At 42.8% G+C, this 21712-nt stretch overlaps 1 protein-coding gene across 4 annotated transcripts; it reads right to left on the bottom strand.

The window, feature by feature from the left end:
• Nucleotides 1-2231: 2231 nt before the first annotated feature.
• Nucleotides 2232-18613, bottom strand: TOP3B (DNA topoisomerase III beta). 4 transcript variants are annotated; one of them, XM_005233277.4, is made up of 18 exons: nucleotides 18488-18613; nucleotides 16405-16574; nucleotides 15557-15688; nucleotides 14514-14620; nucleotides 13041-13115; nucleotides 11928-12124; nucleotides 10745-10901; nucleotides 9554-9667; nucleotides 8574-8664; nucleotides 8104-8258; nucleotides 7768-7873; nucleotides 6753-6899; nucleotides 5876-6049; nucleotides 4982-5110; nucleotides 4590-4739; nucleotides 4048-4148; nucleotides 3605-3806; nucleotides 2232-2749 (listed from the first exon to the last, which is right to left on the bottom strand). In XM_005233277.4, exons 2-18 carry the CDS (start codon nucleotides 16472-16474, stop codon nucleotides 2268-2270), a joined length of 2589 nt encoding a protein of 862 aa, XP_005233334.1. In that variant the 5' UTR covers nucleotides 16475-16574; nucleotides 18488-18613; the 3' UTR covers nucleotides 2232-2267. The 4 variants fall into 4 exon arrangements, with proteins under 4 accessions (XP_005233334.1, XP_027636600.1, XP_055650353.1 ...); XM_027780799.2 differs by having other exon boundaries at nucleotides 18528-18547; XM_055794378.1 differs by lacking the exon at nucleotides 18488-18613 and adding an exon at nucleotides 16841-16915.
• Nucleotides 18614-21712: the final 3099 nt, after the last annotated feature.

Here is a 21712-nt window from a genome sequence, read left to right on the forward strand (position 1 = left end):
CACTCCTCAGCCACAGGCACGGACAGTTCGGAACAACTGTTCACAGTTACTGACATACCTATATCAGAAAGAACTTTGCTGTTTGCAGTAATTACAAGGGAGCCACTGAAATCTGCCAGAACACATCAATGGCTCATTCTAAGCACTTGAGAGAAAGTTCCCAGCACTTTATTTCCACCGGGGCTAATACAGCAAAGAGATTTTACAAGCAGAAGTTTGTCTGCAATTGGCCAAAATAAAAGCCATGCTTGGAGAAAGAGGAAAGTGCTCTCGCACCCCTCAAAAGCCATGAATAATGACTAGTGAGAGGTTTCCCACACTTCCAGGGCCATCGTCTAAGTAGGACGGAAATCCCAGCCAACAGCCAGCTCTCAGCAGCACAAGCCAGCTGAGCACACAGGTATTTTCAGAGCAGTATCCTAGTGTACCAAAGCAGGCTACAGAGCTAAGAGAGGACTTGGACAACTGAATCAATACAAGCACCCTGAAAGCTACTCTAGTTTATGCCAAGATCTGCAGCTCTGAGACACTATAGCAAGATGATCTTTAAAACATGAGAAGATACTCACTCCAGGCTAAGGGAGAAGCAAAGACCATTTGTTTTTACCAGGAGGAACATTTAATATTTAGGAAAAAAAACAAACAAGAACCACAGAAAGACATTCTACCTATGGCTGGGTCTTTTAAGCAATACTATTAAAACATAGTTCATGTTTGAGCTGTAACTGTATAAACATTTGATCAGAGGAACAGGCTTGGGGCTGTGGTGTTTCGTCTGTGTTCTCTTGTTCGGTAAATGCACGTACCGTGCCAATTAAAACAGCAGAGTTGTACATTACCTTTTTGTAGGGACTTGTCTTTCCTCCCTGTTGCCAGTGAATCACGTGTCAAGTTGCTCCCTGCATATTCTGTGTTCAAATGCAGTAGCCTTTGCACCATGTAAAACTGCAATGGCATCCTCCCACCCAGCCACAACTAGTGCTGAAACTGTTTTGGGGGTACAGATGATACAAACTGTACTTGACCAGATGACCAGACATGATCAGCTATGCGCACATGGAAGGAAAGGAGAGAGTATTATGTATCTGTACAATTAGATTTTGCAGTGTGGCACCCAGTGCCACAGTGGATACAGCTCCAAACAAAACCATGAGGACACTGTCCTTTTGACGACAAAACTAACTGACACCAATATGACAATCTGGGGCACAAACAGTACAAACTGTATTTCATAGTATTGTTTAGATTGGAAGAGACCTTTAAGATCATAGAGTCCAACTGTTAACTCTGCACTACCAGTCTACCTAAACCGTGTCCCTAAGCACCACATCTACACGGCTTTTAAACACCTCCAGGGATGGGGACTCAACCACTTCCCTGGGCAGCCTGTTCCAGTGCTCGACAATCCTTTCATTGAAAACATTTTTCCTAATATCCAATCTAAACCTCCCCTGGCAGAACTTAAGGCAGTCTCCTCTCGTACTATTGCTTGTTACTTGGGAAAAGAGACTGACACCCACCTTGCTACTCTCTCCTGTCAGGTAGTTGTAGAGTGGCAAGGTCTCCCCTGAGGCTCCTTTTCTTCAGAGGAAAAGAGCAGCAAAGGTATGCCACCTGTCCTCCAGCAGCAGGACTGGGACCCATTGACCAAAAGATACTAACTTGGCTGCATAGACCATAATCTGGGAATCACTGCTAAGGCAGATATTCCCCTTTACATTTATAATTTCCATTTTGTATGTCTCTTGGCAATATCCTCTTATGCAGCAGAGAGACAGATTTGAAGTAGTGCTCTTGCTATTGCAGATGTAACTTAAAAATATAACAGTACCAATCATTTATTATTTTTGAAGATTCAAAGTCAGATGAAACAAGTCTCATTCCACACCTAAAGACTACAGCAGCATAGCACTTAATCAGCTTTTACACTCCTGGCTTGTACTGCTGACAGAAGCCCCAGGAAGGGCAATAGAGGGAAATTTAATTTCCTTTCTATCAGCCACAGGTAACAGTCTAGGTAGACTTTTTGAGTCTCCTACTATTTGTGAGCTCTACTTGGACCAATGAATTCCAATTAAAAGCTTTAAAGCTTATTCAGTTACTAACTGATCATCAAGAAGAATTTGTTTTGTGACTAAATGAAGGTGTAAATCTAAGGTGTTTAACTTTTCAGAGAACAGGAAAGTAGTGAAGATCAAAAATACTTAAAAATTAACTTGAAGGGAAACAAATTTTTATAAGAAGTTTATTTTTCTGTTGTGTGGCCATTATACAAAGTAAGCAGCCAGAGCTGCCATTTTGTCCTTGGGTTTCTTTGGATTGAGTCTTCCTCCAGGCCTCCGGCCTTTACCTCTTCCTCGACCTTGCCTTTTCCCTTGTCCCCCACGGTGCATGGGGTGCCTCATGGCTGCATGTTTCAACTCCACCAGGTCTTGAAACACAGGATCACAGAATATGCAGCCTGAATGCTGGGTCTCATCACCAGGTAAAGGAGATTTGGCTTTGTTAAAATCTACGTCCACAAGGGCTGCATCACACAAGTCGCAGGTCTCCGGCGACACTCGGACTTTGTGGGCATTCTCAAAGAAGTGCACAATCACATTGCATTTGTTGCAGGCCATCTTCCACTTGGGACCCGATGTCGAGTCTAGCACCAGAACCCCATTCTCACATTCAACGCACTGCCCAATTCCAAGCATGCTAAGAGAATGCTGGCATGTGGGGTGGGTGCATTCATTACAGCCCATTCCTGGTGGAAGAAGAGTAAAACCATACTACAAGGAATCCTTTATACCACTACCCAGTCTGGAGGAAGTGAGACACAGGAGTCAAAGACAGCTTAGTATATTATAGGTTTTCTAAATCACTAACCACTCCCCAAATAGCAACTTGCCTTTCACAGATTCAGAATAATCCTTTGCTCAAAAATTTTCTTCTAGAATGGCTTTCAGAATTGCCAGATCCTGCCACTGTACAGTACAGGCAGTTTGGATACATCAGTGACGGAAAGTAATTATGTTTTCAATTAAATGCCCAGCTCCTAACTGCTGTTTTATACTTGCACTATACCCTCTTAGTGCAAAGACATTTTTAATTAAAAGATGGTAAGAAAAAGACGCCAAAAAGCTCCTGATGCTAGGAGCTTCAAAGCATTACTTCAGGTAAGTTTTGGCCTCACAGTTACCAAACCAACTGCAACTTTTACCCCTTCTTAGCTCCTCAAACAGCTTTTGACACACCGTCTAACTCAGTATCAAAACACTCACAAGACCTGATCTTAATCTATAGCCCTATCCATACCAAGCATACTCCAATTCACAAGATGTCAGAATCTCAGTGTCTTTCACTGCATACTGAGTGTTACGAAGGTCACCTACTCTGCGTGCATGTACATTAATTTCTTACTTTATAAAAAGTACCCAGAAATGAGTTAATAAATTTTGGTCAGCAGGTTTGATGTGAACTTTAGGTCATCTGTAATCTCATTTGAATGGCACTTTATACTAAACAACACTGATTAAAAACTTCTAAAAAGCACACTGTACAGACTGCACCTAATTTATTTCAAGTGAAGTTGATTCCTGCATGTTTGCAGAAATCCTACCTTTTTTCATGTCCCTGAAGGGAGGATGGTTGTAACAGTATGGACAGAGTGGGTAGCTCTTTCCCCTGGATCCAGACGACCACAGCACAAGCTCAAAGTCATCTAGGGGGCATCGCAACTCTTTGTAGAGTTTAATGGTACCATTCTGTGGGAGACTGTAGGTTTCATCACAGTGAGAGCAGTGCAGACGACTTGGTTTGGCCTGCAAATGGAATACAAATCTCCTGAAAAACTGCAGTGCCAGTAGAGTTCAAAACTTGTAGTAAATCCAAGTAGGGCTGCTCTCTGGCTTGCTGCCTGTGGAAAACCTCCATCAAGCTTTTTGTTTTAGAAATGCACTCTTTGCAACTACATTTTAATCCAAATTCAATAATGGCAAAGGGGTTTCTACTCAATGCTCCCCAGAAAGTGAAATTTAAATTCCAAACATGAGGTCAACATACCTGAATATACTTCATGAAACGATGGCATTTACCACAGCGGGAAAGAGGCTTACCCGTGGCAGCTAAGGGTGAAAAAGACACTTCCATCAGTTCATCCATACCTGCCAAAGAGATAATCATTTTTATGTTAGAATTCCAGCTCTTATGAGGAAATCTCGCACAAAATCATCTACAAGACCTGTGAAGAAGTGAGAATTAAAATATTTTAGTCACAATGCTCTTCCTTGTTTACAAAGACTTTAAATACACAGTGTTTTGCACTGAGCATGCACAAACACACAAGGTTAAGCACTTCAGCTAGTCTGAAGTTTTAAAAAACTCAGCACTACACAGTCACAAAAAAATCTGAAGTACAGTTTTGGAGCCATGATTCAGTCCACTTCCTTTTGGACAGCAATTTAATTTCACTGGAAACTTACAGTCCTGGCACAACTTTTCAGTAAGTCTAAACCTCTGAAAAAGGAACCTAATACATTATTTTCTACTAGCATTTTTGCAACAATTAAGTAATTGTAGGGAGCTTCACATGTAAAAGGTTTTACCTGCAATAGAATCCACAAAATAGTGAAATTTCCTTTTGAAAATGTCAAGGGTGTGCTCCAGGACCTGATGGTAATTCGCTTTACCCAGAGCTATTAAGTTGAGCTGCCTCTCCACAGCACTGCGGATTGTAGGAAGAACCAATTCTGCATCTAACAGAAAACCAGAAACAGCATCAACAGAGAAGCAGCAATGAAAGATCAAAAAATGGGGGTAGGAAACCATACATAAACTGACATCAAAATAAACAAGTTTCAATTGTTAATCTTTGGAATTAGTAATACTTTCCCAGATGCATCACTTGAGACAGAAATGCTACTCATACAGTGACAACAGCCCTTGACATACTGAAGGAAAAGAAGGTAAAAGGATGCAAAAAGAATATTTAACTGACCTATTTTGTAATAACCATGAACCAGAACAATGCCAAGGTTTGTAGGCTTTAGTCTCCGACCACTCTCCACTGTGACATAGTTTCGCTGGCAAATGTTGTTAATGTGGACTGGAATACTTGCATCAGTTCCTGCCACACAAAGGAAAACAATATATCCATCCTGAACAAAAAGTTTTCATCGAATTACTCCTGATTTCTCTGGGTTTATGTCAAATTATAAGGCTCCTGAGACTGCTTAAAATTTAGATACCTTTTCACTGTTAACCAACTTCCAGTGGATAACTTCTCTCTCTAGTAATTCTTACATTAATTTTCAGTTCTGAGAAGTCTGAAACATATGTTTTAACCTTAATCCTTTTGTCTCTTCCAAGGAAGACACTCACAATCACTCATTCCGGAAGAACACAGTAGAGTATGATATGTTTTGACTGGAAAAATTTATGAAAATGCACCAACAGAAACAAGTCAGATTGAAAAAGAAAAGTAATATTATGGTAAACTGTATAATAAGATATACAAGGACTACTGGAGCCCGCAAAGCTGAAGCAAGCTGTAAAGACAAGAAATCATTCCTAAGAGTGGGGAGATACCTGATGGGTGGAAGAATGTCTTTCTGACAGGGAAGTGACACGGACATGTTATGAAAGGATACTGCTTTGGCCAGAAATGAGGCATGAGGATAAGAAAGGGAAAGGAATATGGGAGAAAAGACAATCTACCATCTGCTAAGAGCTGCTACAGGCACTGTGATTTGAAGGGGAAAAGGGATAATTACTGTATGTATTCAAATAATTACTGAAAGGTCACTACTGACAGAGTTCAAAGGAGCAATTCAGACTCTTTGCACTCTTGGTGGATGTATTACAGGATAATCTAAGTTAAGCAAGTTCCTACCAATGCCATGCTTTTCCATCAGAGTGATAAGCTCTGCTTCTGTCAGGTAATCAGGAGGACTAGTTTGCTTTTCCAGCAATTTTATTTCACCAATTGGAAAAAGATCTCCCTTGTCACAGTGGGGAAGGCTCTCTTCTAATGGGATGCTGTGCCATGGCATAATTTCTGTGAACCCTGGAGGTAAAGAAAGAAACAAAAAAAAATAATGACAGCTTACCTTCACAGCTTTCAAAAAGCCAAGGCGTATGTTTCTGGTCTTAACTTGGGCTGCATTTTACAGATCAGTGTTAAGAAGTTGTCTGCCATACCATGCAGAAAATGCCTGAGGCTAGGAATACTGAGGAAACACGGTACCACAAGACAGTATCTCTCACTACACCACATCAGATGTATGAAAAAAAAGAGTAAACACTTCCCTTGAATGAAAGCACAGTGTCAGGATGGATGGGAAAAGTTTCTTAAAAAGGAAATACAAATACTACATCATATTAATGTAATAAGGGCTACTGGGCCAGCTTACCACAAAAATATCAGTGGTGGTGCTACATTCTTTTTACAGAGGCCCAAGAAAAAAAAAAATTGGCCTTTGTGTAATTTATCCCCCAAAAGACATCTGCTGTCTGTAAAATGACTGGTCTTCACACTGGCAAATGTGGCACTGAAACTTTCAGACTACATGAAAAGTAAGACTTTTTCTATTGTCATTGAAGTATGGAAACAAAGACAAAGCTTTGGTCTCTGGTCTTCATAGCTTAAAAAATATCTTTAAAATTGTCCTTGTCCCCAAAGTGTCACTTTATATCCATTCAATGTATTAATGCAGGGAAAAAAAAAAAATAGGTCTGTAGCTAACTACTTATTCCCTGATTAGTCTTACCTGGCGAAGTTACCACTTTTCCAATACAGGTAAAACGTTCAGGGGCAATACTGAAAGAAATGGTGGTTTGTAGGTACTTGCAATCAGCGCTGACAGTGGCTATGAAATGCCTAGTTATATACTCATATAGTCGCCATCCATCTCCACCTAAGGATAAACAACATCTTACCCACAGAACTCACATCCTGTAGCTCTACATAAAATCTGCACTAAAAGGTACCAGATTTCCACAGATAGCACGGGAAAAACTGGTACCTAAAAGAAAGTAACATTCAAAAATTCTTCCAGTTTCTTTTTTAAAACTTCCAGCCTATAAAACCATGATGTCATACAGACATGAGCTGCATGCAGATGCTTTTGGAAAAGGACCGCCAATTTAGCCAGCCTATCTCCCAGTCTTGCAACAAGTCTGAATGACAGTGTGAAGCAGAAAAGATTTTTCTTTTTTGCTTAAAAAAATTTTTCTGTCAGAGGTTATTTCACCAGTTCATGAAAACCGGAAGTTATCAATCTTCTACAACAATCTCAGCTATATCTAATAAACAATACAATACATTCCCTACACTTTATTATAACCTTAAAATAATTTTTGAGGGATCACAGTGTGCACAAATTGAAATACTACACCTTAACATAAAGCCCACAAACCACAGAGACTAAATTAAAATGCAGTTGAAATTTGACCTACAAGCACAAGAATACAATAGAATTTCAATACTTGGAAGCTATTATTCTGGGACATATTTCTCCTAGAGAATGCAGGCATTCAGTTGTCAACTACTCCTTTTTCTCAGCAGTACCATGGTCCCTAGGATCAATTACTGAAGAGCAGACCAGCTGTGAACTCCACTGTCACCAGCAGTTTAAGTTCAGATAAAGCCCAAGCTCTATTCACTTCCTGCCATTCAAGTAATTCTGTTTTCTGTTGAAACTCAGGGATTTTCAAACTGGCTCCTACACCTCAAGGAACGATTTTCCTCATCCAGTGTTCCAACACTACTGAATTTGCCTATACCTAATTCTGCTTCTGTTGCAGCTCTCATTGGGGTGATGGGAGGGTGGTCTCCTGCATCATGGCCTTTCCTTGGACGATTAATGCCTTCTGATAGCAATGCTTTTACCTGGGTGAACGAAGAGAGAGAAAACAGGCTGGCTGAAGTGGGAAACAGGGGTCTCTTAGCAGGTTAAAAACTTTGCAGATCAAATCCATAACAATACAACATCCATAAAGAAAAGCAATTACAGATATTTATTGTTTCTGAAGACCTGTAAATCATAATACACCAAGTAAGATATATTCTAAAACACAGACTAGTGAATAATCAGTACAGGTTTTGCTCTGCATACTCACAGTTTCTGCCCAGTAGGGATTATTGGTTTGTTGTCTCAAACATCCTTTCAAGTCAAAATTTTCTGGGTAATGGGTAGTTTCCGTTCGAGGGTAGCTAATATAACCCTGTGTATAAAGACGCTCTGCTATTTGCATGGCATGTTGTGGACCCATTCCTAAGATGGGATAGGGAAAAAGCAAAAATCAGTCACAAATTACTGTGATTATGATTTGTCTGCTGCATTTGAAAGTGTACTTTATCAAAGCATTTAAATAAATCATGGTTTGTCCTTTCCATAAGACTTTTGTACCTTGATCTTACCAACATTTCACTTTTGACAAGCTTTCTAAATTTGATCCTTTCCCCAGAATGATGTATTACAAGGAGAGGAGGTTATCTAACTATATTTGGTATGTCCTTGATTATTTCATCTGAGAAGCCAAAATATTTTGCTTTAAAACAGTGTGAAAATCTGAACTTTTACACATACCTAAAGCAGCACTGGCCACTCGTAGCATTTCTACCGTGTTCAGAGCCAGTGGTCTCTGCTTCACCTTCTCTTTTTTACTCACAGATTCTACCTAGAAAATAGCATTTTCCCAGTAAAAGTTTTGAAGTTTGGTAACTGGTAAATGTGTAATTTCAATCATGCCTATAAACATGTGGCATACCTACCATTATCTATTGTCACATCTGTTTTGTTTTCTTAAAACAGTAGCCACTAATGTATTTTTACTTTAGAAAATCTGCCTGGAGACAATTTTACTATATTCTAAAGTTACAGTCCTAAGGTCCCTTTGTGCTATGGACCAGGTCAGTCCTACAACTGGGAACGCAGCAAGACGACGTATTGCTGTTGTTACTTCCCATTTACCTCAGCAGCACGTACTTTCAGCACTACAAGCATTTAGGGGTCCTAACTGTACGGATCCAGATTTGTAAAAGCTTCATGCAGTCTTTGAACCTTGATGGCTATAAGCACTTAAATCCAAACATACTGTCAAACAAGTATTGAACAGAGCAGAACTAGAAGTTAATTGGCTATAAAGACTGTACCATACACGATTAAAAATCTAACTACAGGAATATTGCCATATAAGTAATTAAATTCTGATTTATACAATGTCTCACAGGAAATAAGAGGTCTGCTCAGAGAGATCTGAATGGTATTTCTTAGCAGGTTTAGTAATGAAGACTTCCTATCATGAGCGATGATCATTTCCAAAGTCAATACTAAGAAGGGGCTTCTGCTGGGATGACCACACTATCATAATATGAACTACAATAAAAAAATCTCTTGCCTTTTATTCTCATTTACACAAAGCTGAATGGACTAAAATCCAAGATACAGACGTTCTACACTAGTCTTTAACAACAACAAACAAAAAACCTCAATATGCAGCAAATGACATACTAAATATTTCCTTTATATGAAAGAGGGCTCCACTGACATTTAGTGAATATTCTTACCTTTGCTTCTTTTGCCATCTTTGTTATATTCAGGAACATTTGAGCAATCTCACGATCAAATACCCTCACTCTATCCCAATCCAAAGTAAGAGAACTTTCTTTTTCAGGGTTCACCTTTTGGAGGGGGAAAAAACCCAAACACTATTACCAGAAGCATGAGAAAGCGCATTTCGAACAATAATCCAGCAAGCAAATCCTAACACCACCTGTCCTAGGACACAAGTGCTTCAAACATGCACTTGTACTCTTTTTCACAGGGCTTTTTGAGAAAGACGGAGTACTTTGAGTTCTGGGGCCAAGGGAATGACTGGAATTATTCCTGCGGTTAACTGAAATACTGTTCTTGGTTTTAGTGCTGGGAACAGTAAAGGCTGAAATGGGCAGAAATTCTAAGTTTACCATTTTGATCTAGCAAATTCAATCATATGTATTAAACTGTAACTAGGTCGTGGTTTAACTCCCATGTACAAAAATAACTACGAAGCAACCAATGTAAGAAAGCACTAAACTCTGAAAACAGGCACAAATATTTCCTAGCATGACACGAGACGTGTCAGAAGGGAGATGACAGTAGACACCAGATTTCATCTTCCTTTATTTTAAAATCTAAAAATGGCAACTTTTTACCATCTATCCCTTATTTGTTTAAAAAAATCCTTGTCATCACAAGCAGTAAAACCATATTGGTTTGCTCTCAGAGCTTGGACAGCAGCGAGGCTATAAAACTGCCATAAGCTGCCAAAGTACTCAGAGAGCTCAACTGCCAATTAACACAATGAGCATTTTATTTGCTTTAAAATTCCAATACTTGGCAATGCTAGTGTTTGTTGGCAGCCTAATTAATCTTGGATTCAAATTAACAACAGAGTCAGTCCAAGGACCCCAGGGAACAAAAGAAAACCGTTTTAAGTATTCTTTTTGGCTGAATCTAAGCTTAGATGGTTAGCACTGAAAAATTCTTATAAAGCAGCAGACAATAACTACTGAAATACAAAACTGACATCCTGGAATGTGTTCTCGAGAGAATGGTGACACACATGTGAACTGAATGAGAACACATGAGTAAATTGTAGGCATTGTGAATTCTTGTCAGCAGCTACAAATTTATGAATGAACAAAATGAACATATAAGTGCATTTCTTTGTTAAAAATGTATGGTCCTCGTATACAAACACATATTGTAAAACTTACTTTAGCTTGCAACACCCAGTAAGTCTCAGGCTTAAATGACTGGATTTTGTCATGCCTTTCAACACAGAATCCAAGTGTTGGAGTCTGACACGGCCCAAAGGAGATAAGGGAGCTGTCTAAGTTCCCGTATTTCCCCTGGAAATATTTAGTCTGAAACCTGAGAGAGAGAAAAACAAAAACACAAAACCCCCAAGAACAAGTACATTAACATTCTCATTCCTATGAAAAGCAGAAGTTTTCATTAAGTTATACACACAAACACGAGTAATTTATTAAATCATTCAGGCATCAGGAAAAAGCATTCTGAGAAATATCATCTCTTACACCTAATTCAAAATTACTTTGCCCCACTGAATCCTGTTTATTCCCAGAGAAAAGTGGGAGAACATCATAAGATCATACCATAGTTGCTCTAAGTACTTTACCTAGCTCAGTTAAAGCTGTAAAACAATTTTTATTTTCTTTTTATTTGTCTGTGCATAAAACTGTTCAGTTTGGTGCTGAGCAGAAACAGCCACCAGAGTTCCGAGATGTACATTGTGGGCACAGCTTGTGGCTGGGGCAGAGTTGCTTTTCTTCACAGCAGCTAGTATGGGGCTATGTTCTGGATTTGTGCGGGAAAGAGCATCGATAATACAGAGATTTTTTAGCTATTGCTGAGCAGCGCTTACACAGTGCCCAGGCCTCTCCTGCTCTCACACCACCCCCACAGGCCGGGGGTGCACAAGAAGTCAGGAGGGGACACAGCCAGGACAGCTGACGCCAGCTGACCAAAGGCATATTCCATACCGTATGATGTCACGCTCAGTGTATAAAGCTGAGGGAAGGAGGAGGAAGGGGGTGATGCTCAGAGTGATGGTGTTTGTCTTCCCAAGTAACTGTTACATCTGACGGAGCCCTGCTTTCCTGGGGATGGCTGAACACCCGCCTGCCGGTGGGAAGTGGTGAACTAATTATTCCTTATTTTGCTTTGCTTGCATGCGCAGCTATTAAACTGTCTTTATCTCAACCCACAAGTTTTCTCACTTTTATTTACCCTCTGACTCTCTCTCCCATTCCAGCGGTGGGGAGAGTGAGTGAGTGGCTGTGTGATGCACAGTTGCAGGCTGGGGTTAAACCATGACAGTGGACAGAGCAGTACTCCTGAACCTTTCAAAAACCTGTCTGTAATCTAAGCTGTCACCTTGTAAACGCACAGCCAATTCTAAGATCCAACTCCTGGCGGGCATCCACTGAAAGAGCTTCATTGCGATTGGGCTCTCCCAAGTGATTCATGGCATTGCAGATGTCGGTGTCAGTAATAGAACTGAATTTAGCTCTATAAATCGTCCTTTCGGTGCTACGAGGTTTGTTCATAACAGGAAGAACAGCATCAAGAACCTAATGAAGATCAGAAGCATATTTTAAGAGTATTTGAAAAGTAAGGGCTTAACTTAGTTTTTCTCTCTAAAGAAAAAAAACCCACTCTCCAAAAAATATTCGCTTATATGTAACTACTTTTTTAATTCACTAAGGTGTCACACCAACACACTAACTAATAAGCAAAAGCAGTATTTGTCTATCCACTCAGAAGCATATTAGGAATTAGAAAAACTGAAGGATTTATTTATTAAACAGCAACTGCTGGAAGTGAAGAACTAATCGTAGCTAAGTGCAAAGACATTCACCAGTGCAGCTGCAACACCTTTTGGTAAGAACATACCAGTTTCTATCTGGGCTTATTCTACCTACGTATTGCCAGGGCCCAGTTATGATACAGTGGCATTTAAAGAACTTAAAACAATTACTTGATAAGATGTGCTTCTTTAAACAAAAATAAAGAATACTCTTCAAGTAGACCTCTGGGAATAGGATGTTAAAACTTTCATATGCAAAGATGATTTCTTAATTCTATACCTTGTATGTGCAGAGTCCAAATTCCTGCAGTAATCCTACATCTAAAAGCAGTCTCCAAGCTCAAAAGTGTCTAATTGCTTAATAATGAAGTTTTATAAGGACAGCAAAATAACTATGCCAGCTGCGAAATACAGACCAAGTCCCAAAGCACTGGAAAGTTCTAACATTTAAGAAACCTAAGCATTCACCTCAGATGAGCAACACCTATGAAACTGATTTATACTCTTTAACTTAGGAGTTCAAAAGCACACAAGTTTTTCTACCAATACCCTCCATGCTTTTAAAACATTATTCAACTTAGCTTGAATTTTACTGTATATTCCAATAAAACAATACACTGCTAGTATTGTATGTCACAAATCCAGTACAGTATTATAAGTCTTAGAAATTGAAATCTTACTTCAAAACAGATGTTTTCTCCTTCCTTATCACAGTCCAGCCACAACACAACATAATCACAACCTCTTCCTTCCACCTGTGAGAAAAATTAGCACAGTTCTTCAGCAACTCAAAGAAAGAGTTAGCCCTCACTAACTGCGTACTTTTAATTTCTACTTCAAAGTACCAGTGATAATTTACTTGGTGCAAAAAGTATTGGAAGAATATAGCAGAAGTGACAAGAAGTCTGCATGTACTGGAACAGTGGTCAAAGAGAGAAGCAAGCTGTGCTGCTTCATGGGAGCACAAGTCTGCCTACATGCTGCTTTTCTGCAGGGCCTGAAAAAAATCAGCATATCTCTATAGCAATGGAAGTCTCCTGAAACTGCCACAATACGTGTATGCAACCCTGGGCACAGTCCCTTCCCCTTTCTGTACCTTAATTTCTACTTCATTAAAAAAACCCAACAAAACAAACAAAAACAAAACAAAAACCACTTTTTTAGTTCATAAAGATACCACAAAGTATGAATTTAATCTGACAGAAATCAGTTTCACACCCCATGTGCTTGCCTTTCAGAAAGTTTTATTTTGTAAAAGCATCCAACTACTGCTTGCCTCTCAGAGGGGTGCATGTGAAGAGTGATCAGTAACTAACACAGGCTTATTTTAAAGAAGGCGTTTATAAGCTAGAACCAAAACATGCACCTAATGCTCCAATTTTGAGAAACAGGATATCAACAATCAAAAAACCCAGAAGGTGATGGCAAAAGTGAATTCAACATGGCAAAGACTTCAGACAGTGTAAGAAACAGTAAAATTACTGAGACAGATATAACCATGACAAAAAGTTGCTTCCTGCAGGGAAGAAAATCCTAATTTAGGAACATACTTCTTTTCAACCCTAGAAGAACGCTAGCACATTGTACAGCATAGTGCCAAACACCGCCCATTTTTGGGAAGCAGATAAATAGACCCGCTAAATCAAACATTCAAGTCTGCAGTGTGAGAAACACTACATTCAGATGGCCTGTCTGCCTCAGTAGAGGGAAGATAAGTAACAAATGTTTTAAAGGACAGAGTCCTCTGGCATTGCCCTCCAACAGAAAACTATCTGTTGTGAAGACAGACTCAATTTTTTTATACTAGAGTGAACATAACTGATCCACTCTAAGGGCTGGAAGAGGGTTATACTTTTGGTTCTTAAATAAAGTTGCCTAACTTTATGAGTATTTTTTTTAGAAAGCAAGGCTAATTCATAACAACATGCTACATCTCTTTCAACTTTATTAGTATTTTTTATTGCTTTCCAGAACCACAGAATAATTTCACTTCTTTTTCTTGCAGGATAAAAATAGGTCTCATTGCTTTGTATCTAAAGACGAAGAATACAAACAATGAATGTTTGAAAATGGAATATGGTCCAGATGAAATAAAGAAAAAGAATGCCAAGAGAAAAAGATATCTCTCAAACACTACTCATAAAAAAGAATACCTGTAAAAACTTCACCATGGTCAGTTTTGGATTAGCTTCTTTCTTTTCTGTGGGAGCTTTGCTAAAAAGTTCTGCTGGATCCACTTTGTCCCAGCTGTTATATTTTCCTGAAAAGTAGAAGTATGTGAAGTAGAGCTATAAATCTATATTTAAAAAAAAACGTTACTTTGCAAAACTTTGCTTTCAAAATTCATATTGGAAAATTTTCTACACTAACACATCTTGCTTTACTGTGTATCAAGGGACGCCTTAGCTTTTTACACGAATTGCAACTATCACTTTGAAACATGACATACGAAGTAAAAAAAAGTAAATACTACACATCTTTTAGAAATTTTAACACACTTTCGGCTGTACAGTAATTGCTCAAGCCAAGGGGAAATAGCTTTCTTTCCTTGTTTTCACAGTGCACATATAACATGCACGTTGTCTGTTTTACTGTTCATTACTTATGATTTACATTACAATCCATTTGTTCAGTTCCATTTCTCTGAAGTAACCATTAATAACATTGCTTAGCAGCTACACAAAACCAAACCTCTTTAAAGCACTGTGTGAATAACTCAAAATTCAGTCCTCATAAAACTTGTGAGGCAATTACCATTAGAGGAAATACAGTAGTTACACGACTAGTCCAACAATTTCAAAGCAAGTTAGTAACAGGATCCTTTGTGCATAATCCTTAGCAGACATCTATTTTGCAGTAATAACCTACAATGTTTCAGAAAACATCCTTTTGGACTCCGCACCCTTTAATCATTTTTCATCTGAATTGAACCTTGCCTCCCCTCATTTTCCAGGGACATAATTCAGGCACAGAAAAGGTAAGTGGCACGATCAAAGTCATGCAAGAAGTCTGCCAGACATCTACAAATAAAAATCAAGAACTTCTGACCCCAGTGGTATTTTCATCCTCCTTTTCTCTCTACTTCTGTCCTGAAAACTCTTCCTGAATGACTTCCACAATAACCATTTTCCTATCAGAAGTCCTTGACAGCTCAACAAGTGGTATCAGTTAAAATATCTTATGGACAGACACATACCTATGAAATCCAAAGTCATGACATGACCGCACACAGATGTCATCTTGAAATGGGCACTCTGTCCTACAAATGATCCAGTGTACTCATGCACAGAGCACGCACCATTCAGTCCCTTGCGAGAGGACATGTTTCCTGTGAAAATAACATCATAAATGTCAACAAGAAAAACTATTGCAATAAGTTACTTTGTTCAAAATCACATCCTCCTTTTCTTAGATCTTATGGCTAGGGTCTTCCTGGTCGCAAAATTCTACTCATTTAATCAATGTTTTTATTTCAGTTAATTATCGCTTTACACCTTTTTTAAAGCACATTTCATTTTCAATTGAAACTATTCCTTTTCTCCTCCATCCTTTCCCTCCCACCAAAAAATCCTTATGAAAATACAGCTAGTTTTCTAGACCCGCACAGTTATAATTAACTCATTCTATTTTCCACGTGGTTTATAAAATATTTACTATAGCTTCAAAAATCTCAGCACAGCTACTTGATTGACACTTTCGGGAAACGCTGTGCACTAACATATGCCACAGTTACATAAAGTATAACCCCAGATTCCTTGATTCTTGGATTGTATAGGCACCAGCACATAAAAATAATCCGAATGTGAAAGGCCACCCAGTTCTTTTATAAACTGCAACTGTGGTTCCCAGCGGCAGCTGCCCCAAGATAACTGCCCGGGATGTTTCTCCATCTCACTTTACCCACAGCAATGCCTGGCAACCTCCGCATCAGTTTGCCCCCAGGCAACTAACCGGTACCCCCGCAGCTGGGGCCCGTGCTCAAGAGCACTTGGACGGTGCCACTGGTAGAACCAGCGGGACAGAACTCCACGCTTCCCTCCCTACCTCTCGAGAGGATCTTGGCGATGGACTGCGCCAGGGAAGGCTTCTCCGCCACCATCAGGACAGTCTTCATCTTCAGCTGACGGGACACAGAGTGCCACGGGGCCCAGGGGTACGGCCTGGCTCACGGCCCACCACGGCGCTCGGCCCACCAGCGAAAGCCGGTCCTCACCCTAAACAGAGAGAGTATGAAACAGCTTTGCCGCACAACCGCTTCCAGTAAAAAAACACCCCAAAACTGTGGAACAGGCGGTGACAGACTTGGCAGCTCCTGGGGCCGGGGGGGCGCGCCACCCCCTCGGGGCTCCGCCGGGCCCGCCCCGCCCCGCCAGAAGCCCAGCGCGGCGGCGGCCCGCTCCAGCCCCAGGCTCGATAGCGGCCGGCGGGCAACGAGAGGCCGAGGGCAGCCACGCCGCCGCCGCCCGGCCGCGCTCCGCACCTCAGCAGGCGGCCATGGCCTCGTCTTGCGCTGCCGGGTCACCGAGCCGGAAGGCACGGGCGGCCCCCCCGCGGAACCGGCTGCGGGCGCGCCCCCTGGCGGCCCGGCGGAGCCACGCCGTCCCAGACATCCCCGGGCTATTCCGAGGACTTCAACACGGAAAAGGTCCTTAGGGATTCATATGGATACAAAGCCCAACACAAGCACGTCAGAAAAATGTTCCGCCACCATTCCCTTCCAGAAGTCGCCGCGCACGCTGCAAGCGCCGGCTCCGTTCCGTGCCCGGTGCCCCGCAGCAGGCCAGCAGCGCGCGGGTGCCTCCCCTCGGTTTAACAGCAAAGACCTACACAAAACACACCTTACAGAGCTCTCCAAGAACGCCCCTGCATGCACGTTGGATCTGTTTTATCCAGGCAGCCAGCCAACGCGCCCGCGCACACCCGTCACCCCGTGCCTACTTGCTGCAGCCTCCAAACGCTGTGAACAGTCTGTGCCACGCACAGCATCTCCTGCAGGGCAGAGATGCTCTGGGAGCGTTCGGAGCACCTGACTCCCTTGCACCCAGACGAGGTAATGGAAATCATGTTGATTTCAGAATTGTGCACTGAAAAAAATGCTCTTTTTTGCACACTAAATTTTAGTTGAATGTTGCTTTCTTACTTAGGCAGAAAGGGAAAGAAGGGAAAGGAGAGGGAGAAGGGGCGGCCAAGGCAGAAGCACGCTCTTTCCCCACCCCGCTTTCCTTGGGGAGGAGGCGAGGACTGCCCCAGCCAAGTCCTGCCCCCGGGACCGAAGCCCCTCTTCTGCCCTGCTGCCACTCCCGAGGATGCTGGGCCCTGCCGACGGGGCTTCATCAGCAGACTGGAGTGGTTTCCAACCTCTCCCGCAGCCTTCGACTCTTCCATGTGTCCTGAAACCTTTTTGTCAAGGCTAGCACTAAAGAGGCAAGCCTCAAGTTGATGAGACTTATACGCCTTCATGGAGGAGCCCAGCACTCTGTTTTTACCCTTGCGGCATGAATCAATCCTTGCCAGTGTTCACAGCGCTTTTCCAAGAGCTGCTCAGCACCACACCAACCCAAAAAGCAGAGATTGGGCAGCAGCCAGGACGTGTATAGACTTCACAATGCCTGGAAAAAAAAGGAACTAATTCACCTTCAATGACATTAGTAGACAATTAATAGATATCAAAGTTACTAAGTGAAAGAAAAATCAAAACAAACCCAGGACTCTTCATTCTTTGACAATACCAAAGTTAGAACTTAAATGTGTTCTGCTGTTTCAGTGCCTGGTTCCCTTTGACATCTGGGGAACATCTGGCACAGTCAGGATGCAAGTTGAAACCAACTCGTCGAATATGTCAGATACATATTTTTTCATTTCCTCTAGTAAAAGCCCTCTAAAAAACCCAACCTTTTCTTTTTGAATGCGCAACGTGATGTGCAAACTCAGACCCGCACGTACCGCAGGCGTGGGTCTCCACTGCGGGGCCGAGGGACCCCGGGCACCGAGTCCCGGTGGGCCTGGGGGCACACGCAGGCAGACCTCCCCAGCCTGCAGGAAGGAACCCCAGCCCGCCGCACCGTGCCGGTACGCCAGCCCCCCTCCGACTGACCCAGGGGGCACACCGGGCCATCCGCTCACCCACCGGCGCTGTAGGAAGCCCCCGGCGCTTTGGGAAGCCTCACCCCATTTCTGGCCCCCGACGTGGAGACGCGCCACGGCCGAAAGCACCGACCGCGGCTCGTCCGGCCCCGTGCAGCGTGCGCCGGCCGCTAGAGGGCGCTGCCACCGCAGGAGCCGCCGCTGAGGCCAGGCCCCGCCCACCCGGCGGCCAGGCCCCGCCCAGCGCTGGGCTACGGCTGGGCGCGACGCGCAGGCACATCGCTCCCGGCTTCACCGTGTTCTCCCCGGGAACCGGCTCCCGCCCGCCGCGACAGCCCCTCCGCTGGGCCCGGCTCCCTCCGCGACCCCCTCTCGGAGGGCGTCTGCCCCGCGGGCTCCCGCTGCTCCGGGCTTGCCCGCCCTCCCGCAGCCCTCCCGGCGGCTCCAAAGAGGATCTTGCCGTACCCCACGGCCCCGGGAGGCTCCTCGGCCCTACTAGGAAAAACGTGCCCCGTTTGCCAGCAGCCCCGGGGCAGGCTGCAGCCAGGGCTGCCAACAGCTGCCCCCAGTCTCCTTCGGCCCTGCTCGCTGCTTCCTCACTTGCTCACCGAGACCCACGAACACAGCGCTCTTGCTGTATGCATGGGGCACAATAATAAAACCCCAAAGCAAGTAGCTCCTCCTGTGGTTTTCTCCGAGAAAATCAAGTTTGTTTCTAGGTTTAAATCATTAGCTAGGTATTGTTTTACATCGACTTGGTAAGCGTATCACATCAAGAAAGCTACTGCTCCAGGTAGGCACTTTGCAGGCTGAGGACACTTCAACCTCCCTGGTCCTGCTGCCTGTAGAGTCCCAAGTTTTCCAAACCGTTTACCACCCAGGTTATTCCAGTGAATGGTTATTTAAGAAGCCAAAGCCCTCACCCTGACTATAATGCCCACATATCACTTTCCATCAGAAGATCTTGCACAGCAGTTAGAGCCTTGGACCTCCTTGTTCTACCAGTGACTCACCGATTCACTCCAGTGGCCAGCACCTTGATGCCTCCTCTCACCTCCAGGACCATTTTAAGAGCAAGAATAGAAAAAGCTACAGCAATGTATACTATTGTTTGGAGCATGACCATCCCTGTTTTGCTTCCCTGGGCTCATTCTTGACCTTAGAGTAACTTTTCCCTGTTTGTTTCCAGCCACTTGAAAAGATTGCCGTGAAATTAATAAGTATTGACAGGAGGGTCAGGCAGGCAGAAACACATCTGGAAGGATGCCACAGACATTAGAAATTATGAAAATGCAGGTCAAATTATTAAAACTTGGGTGTTTTTTTAAAAAAAAAAAAAAAACAAAAAAACCACAAAATAAGAGGCCACAAAAATGTGCCTGAATCTTGACTACAAATCTGGGCTCCAGATACTTCAGTTCTGGGAAAAATGAGACAGACCCTACCACATACAGAGCAACAACAGCGCTTGAAGTGTTTTATGCTGGAATGAAAGTTATGCTTGTGTCTCTTATAAGAAATTTTAAAAGAAATAATATTTGAATAATGGAAGGGAGAGAAGAGGGTAAATGCTTGCATCTTGACTGTTCTCCCCTGAACTAGTAGCCTGTCATTCAAAGCAAAATGCAAAAATTCACAGATAACCAAAGCTCTGTGTTAGCAAACATCCAGGTTTCAGTTCCATACATATCCAACGTATATCTGCCAGTTAGTACAGTACTGCTTAGAAACAAAGGCTCACCTACTAAAATGTGTGTGTGTGGAAATACCAGAATAGAGTCTGTGGAGTTAAAAGTGCCCATTTACCATATGCAGCATTTCTTCTCACTTTAAGGCCACTTTAAATTGATGAAGAGATGCGGAAGGGATCTGTGTGAATGGATCCACAAAGATGGAACAAGACAAACCAGACACATACTTTTGTTCAGGTCTGATTTCGCACCAATAGCTGTACAATCCAGCTCATTTGTGGTACTGACAATAATTCATAATCCAGGTGGGATAAGACAGTCCCTCTCCAAATGTAGTGTGCAATAACAAAACAAAACAGCAGAAAGAAACCCAAAGGCGACATTGGAACCTATATGGGGCTGTACTGCAGACCCACAAGTATGGCTGGAGGAAGCACGGATCTCACCTGCTTTCATGGGGTTACCTGCAAATTAACAGCAACTTAGCCGTGGCCAAAGTCCCAACCTCCGAGCAAGTAGCTGAGACCTGGGTAGCGCAGCCCACGTGGGAGCCTAACTGAGTAGAAAGATCTGCATCAATTGCAATCTCACCACTTCGGTGTAGGCACGCCCTACATGTAGGCATGCTATCAGCAGACTCAGCAGGCTTCACCTCAGGAGAGCTTATCCTCCCAGCGCTCCCAGGGAAGGTAACACTGTCTTCCTGTCACACACCAGGGAAGCCTCTGGCACAGGGACATTGATGTGCAAATTTCCCAAGAGCTGAGCTAGCCCTCCAGCTCCTGCGCAGGGTTTCCCAGCTCCCACGGTTGAGTTTCACCCGAGAAAACTGGCTCTGTTCTGCCCTGCACTGTGGAGTTTCTCATTTCCTACCCTGAAGACCAGCTACTGCTGCCCACCCTCCCTTCCACTGGCTCAGGCAGAGCTGGCGCTGAGACCAGGCTAATAACTGCCCAGCTGAGCCAGATCATGTAGAGTGCTCATGTCTGCTCCACGTCCCCCCCACCTATACATACACTGCAGCCCCAATTACAATACTGTAACACGGAGACACTCCAGTTGGCCTGTCAGAAACCCAGCACTGATCGGGCAGAACAGACCCACACGTGCTCTGACCGTGCTGTGCTTGCACTGACTATTGACTCTATTTGCAGTTTTGAAGTTCTTGTTCAAATGATACAAGTCTAGATTACAAAATAGCATGCCATAAACAACGCCACTGGAAAAAAAAATAATACCTGGATGTGAAGAAATACATAATTTGTAATTCATGACCATATGGGGAGATTTAGACAGCCTTGTAATATTTAGTGTATACCTAATTATTCATGTCCCTGCTTTCTAAATGTCTGAGTTGTGTAAGTCAGGGTTCTTGGCTGTCTTGCAGAAATCTCAGCTGGTTTTTGAACTATAGTTTTTATTGGGTTTGGAACGTGGTATTTCTACTTTGAATCAGTGCAGAGAGGGCTCCGCCAGCTGAACCCATGCGGAGCCAGCCAAAAGCTCATCTTTGCCTGAATTTCACATCTCACTCCACTCAGGATGGGGCAGAATTGCGGACTCTGAAAACTTCATCA

Source organism: Falco peregrinus, chromosome 2 (genome assembly GCF_023634155.1).
Source record: "Falco peregrinus isolate bFalPer1 chromosome 2, bFalPer1.pri, whole genome shotgun sequence".
NCBI lineage: Eukaryota > Metazoa > Chordata > Aves > Falconiformes > Falconidae > Falco > Falco peregrinus.